This window comes from Etheostoma spectabile, unplaced genomic scaffold (assembly GCF_008692095.1).
Source record: "Etheostoma spectabile isolate EspeVRDwgs_2016 unplaced genomic scaffold, UIUC_Espe_1.0 scaffold314, whole genome shotgun sequence".
Classification (NCBI taxonomy): Eukaryota; Metazoa; Chordata; class Actinopteri; order Perciformes; family Percidae; genus Etheostoma; species Etheostoma spectabile.
The window spans coordinates 1,311,050-1,314,513 of record NW_022605583.1 but is presented as its reverse complement, the minus strand read 5'-3'; the positions used below and the strand labels follow the sequence as shown (position 1 = coordinate 1,314,513).

Genomic DNA, 3,464 nt, shown 5'->3' with positions numbered 1-3,464 from the left:
CGGAAAACATGTCTTATTTTCTAGTTTCTTCAAAGTAGCCACCCTTTGCTCTGATTACTGCTTGCACACTCTTGGCATTCTCTCGATGAGCTTCCAGAGGTTGTCACCTGAAATGGTTTCCCAACAGTCTTGAAGGAGTTCCCAGAGATGCTCAGCACTTGTCGGTCCTTATGCCTTCACTCTGCAAAAATAAATGATGGTCCAACTAAACGCAAACCGGATGGGATGGCATGCCGCTGCAGGATGCTGTGGTAGCCATGCTGGTTCAGTATGCCTTCAATTTTGAATAAATCCCCAACAGTGTCACCAGCAAAGCCCCCCCACACCATCACACCTCCTCCTCCATGCTTCCCGGTCGTTCCTGACAAGGCCCACCTGTGAAGTTAAACCATTTCAGGTGACAACCTCATGAAGCTCATTGAGAGAACACCAAGGGTTTACAGCGCTATCAAAAAAGTAAAGGGGGGGGTACTTTGAAGAAACTAGAAAATAAGACATGTTTTCACATATTTCAAATATTTTTGTTAAGTACATAATTCCATATGTGTTCATTCATAGTTTTGATGCCTTCGGTGATAATCTACAACGTAAATAGTCATGAAAATAAAGGAAACGCATTGAATGAGAAGGTGTGTCCAAACATTTGGCCATATATGTTATACTGTACATACTGTATATATTTTTCTCTATGCTTATTTTGTGTTGTTTTTGTTTCAAATTGAAAATAAAGAAAACGCATTGAATGAGAAGATAGTTCCAAATTTTTAGCCTGTACCATAAATAAAGATATATATAATATATATCATATATATACCACACAATATATATACACAAAAATATATCATACAAATGCAAACACCCATAAATATATATATTATTATATATAATAATACACACCACACACACAACACACATATATATACATACCACATATCACACACACACACACACACACACACACACACACACACACACACACACACACACACACACACACACACACACACACACACACACACACACATACACACACACACACACACACACACATATATATCTCTCCGGGGTGAGTCGGATGAAAACTGCTGTGTCTGCTCCGAGATTTTCTCGCGTTGCACAGCTAGCGCTGCGGAGAAAGTTCCGAGATGACGTTATGTTCTGACTCTGTTTAGAAGTGGTGAATGTTCATCTCACAGCAACTTAATACGATATAGTGTCTGGACTTGTTTGATATTTAGTGATGGCAAATGGCTTTTTATTGAGTTTCCTCTTAGCGAAATAATAGGCATGGAAAAGCGTTATGTAGTGCCTTTTTCCCCCAACCTTTTTCAACAGTTGCGATGTTCCTTTCAGCTGTCTGCTGGTGCTCCAAGAGAGTGAAGAAAAGTTAGTTTGGTATATCCAGCAATCATATCACGTTGAAAGCAGCAAAAAGGGTACAAAAATATAATAAGCACAAAAATGAGAAAATAAATTAAGTGTGGGTGGAACAAAACGAATCAGAGCCTCAGGTTTAACTATTCTTTACACAATAATCACTGTTTTTAGTTCAGTATGGAATTAACTGTTGAGCTCTCTGGAGGTGGACGTCTAATTTATGTGTAATGTAAGGCACACGCTTGATAATCCTGAAAACACACTGCACCTGCTCGCCCCCCAATCGGGAGCAGAACCATCAGATGGTTTGTTAATGCTGGTCTTACCGTGCAGCACGGACTGATGCAGACTCCAGTAGATACTCAGGCAGTTCTTCTCCTTCTTCATGCCTCGTTTACATTGGCAGCCGTGCAAAGGCGTGGACAGCAGCGCCGTCATGGCGTTCTCACAATGGTTCCGGGCCCCGGGCCCCAGCTTCACGCTGCCGTCCCCCGCCACACACTGCCGGAGGGTGCGCAGTCGCGGGCTGCAGGTGTCGTCGCTGGAGCAGGTGTCTCCGGCACGCAGGCAGTCCCTCCCGCCTGAAGACAGCGCCAGACGTGGGACTCCTGCAGGAAACGACAGAGAGAGGACAGGTTAGTGGCACGTTGTGAAATCGGAGCAGGAGACTGGTCTGGGGATTGGTTTTCTCTACACTTGTTCAGTGAAGCTTCAGTTGAACATAACGTTGATTGAAGAAATCCTAATGGGTAACTGACACATACTTATGCAAAGCACTTGGAATTGCGCTGCTGCTGGAATGGGCTATATCAATAAAGTTGCTATGCCTTGTATCATAAGTACAAAAAGCACAACTGTAAGAAAAATGGAATTATACAAGACTCAAAATGGCCACATGGAAACAGGGCTGCACTAAATTCATCAGCAGGACTGCATGAACAATGAAAAGAAAGTGAAACAGTTGTTTTTTTTTACTTTGTAACTGTTATTTAATGTTGCAAATCTCTTGCCAATAAAGATAATAAAGAAGTGGGACAAAAAACAGTGATGCTGTGGAATATGAAAGGTCAACTGAACCGATATGGGGAAAAAATTAAAATCTCTCCTATTAATACAACATTACATTGTTTCTTTCCATTAAACAACTGTAAACATTACAATACATCTGTTCTTATTCAGCCTGTGTCCCTCCCGTACCAGTACCACATATTGAGCTGTTGGTTGGGGCCATGTTTTGTTGACTTTGTGTCGTTCAAAATTTTTCTTAAAGGCATACAACAGCACAGAGTATTACACTTCCATTAAGTCTGATAGAGCTGTGGGGACGTGTGAGAGACAGATAAAAAAAGACGCAGATATCATGACTTTTTCCTCCCTCCAATATTGGTAAAGCTCTAAAGAAAAACTCTAGATTCTACACCTCGCATCATGTAACTCTTTGAATCCTAGGACTATTTGGTAAATGTTACCTTGCACGGCAGCTGGATTCTTGCGATATCACAAGATCACGTGAGAATTGCAGGATCACATACCCAACAAAAATCAATCTTGCCCGGCTTCAAGCAATGCATTTGTGTCTGAACTTGTGACAGTCCTGTGAGGGGATACTGGGAGCTACAGCTACAAGAATAGAAGAAGTGAAAGACACATGGTTCATCTAATCACCTGCCAGGTAGTTTTAAAAAAAATGCCTAACCTTCTCCAAACAGTCTCAGATCATTATATGTTAACTAAAGTGTTGGGAGTAACGCGCAATGCAAGTAATGCAATTACAGTAGTGTATTCCTTTTTGCTATAACGCAATAATATAATACATTACCAATTCAATTTGGTAATATGTACCCATTACAATCTCAGTAACGCCAGTTACAACACAACATTTAGTGGTGTTTTGTTTTTTGAAGAATTCACCAACACCGCAAAACATTTCTTCACAGGAAAAAAAACAGCTGTGAGGGTTATTTCCTGTATTCGATGGTTGAGGTGACTTCAGAGACATCTGAGAGATGGATATAATTTTCTGGAGTTATTACGCTGCGTTGAAGCGAGCTGTCCCGTTTCTGGTCCCGGGGTCCGAGCCAGAACCA

The 3,464-nt window shown here is 41.4% G+C and overlaps 1 protein-coding gene across 1 annotated transcript in view; it reads right to left on the bottom strand.

Annotated features, from left to right (window-relative positions):
- Positions 1-3,464, bottom strand: part of gfra4a (GDNF family receptor alpha 4a) — a 158,741-nt gene that overhangs the window by 48,064 nt on the left and 107,213 nt on the right. Inside the window, exon 2 of the mRNA XM_032511088.1 lies at positions 1,704-1,985. Within this exon, the coding sequence (XP_032366979.1) occupies positions 1,704-1,985 (282 nt within the window). The remainder of the gene's footprint in view (positions 1-1,703; positions 1,986-3,464) is intronic.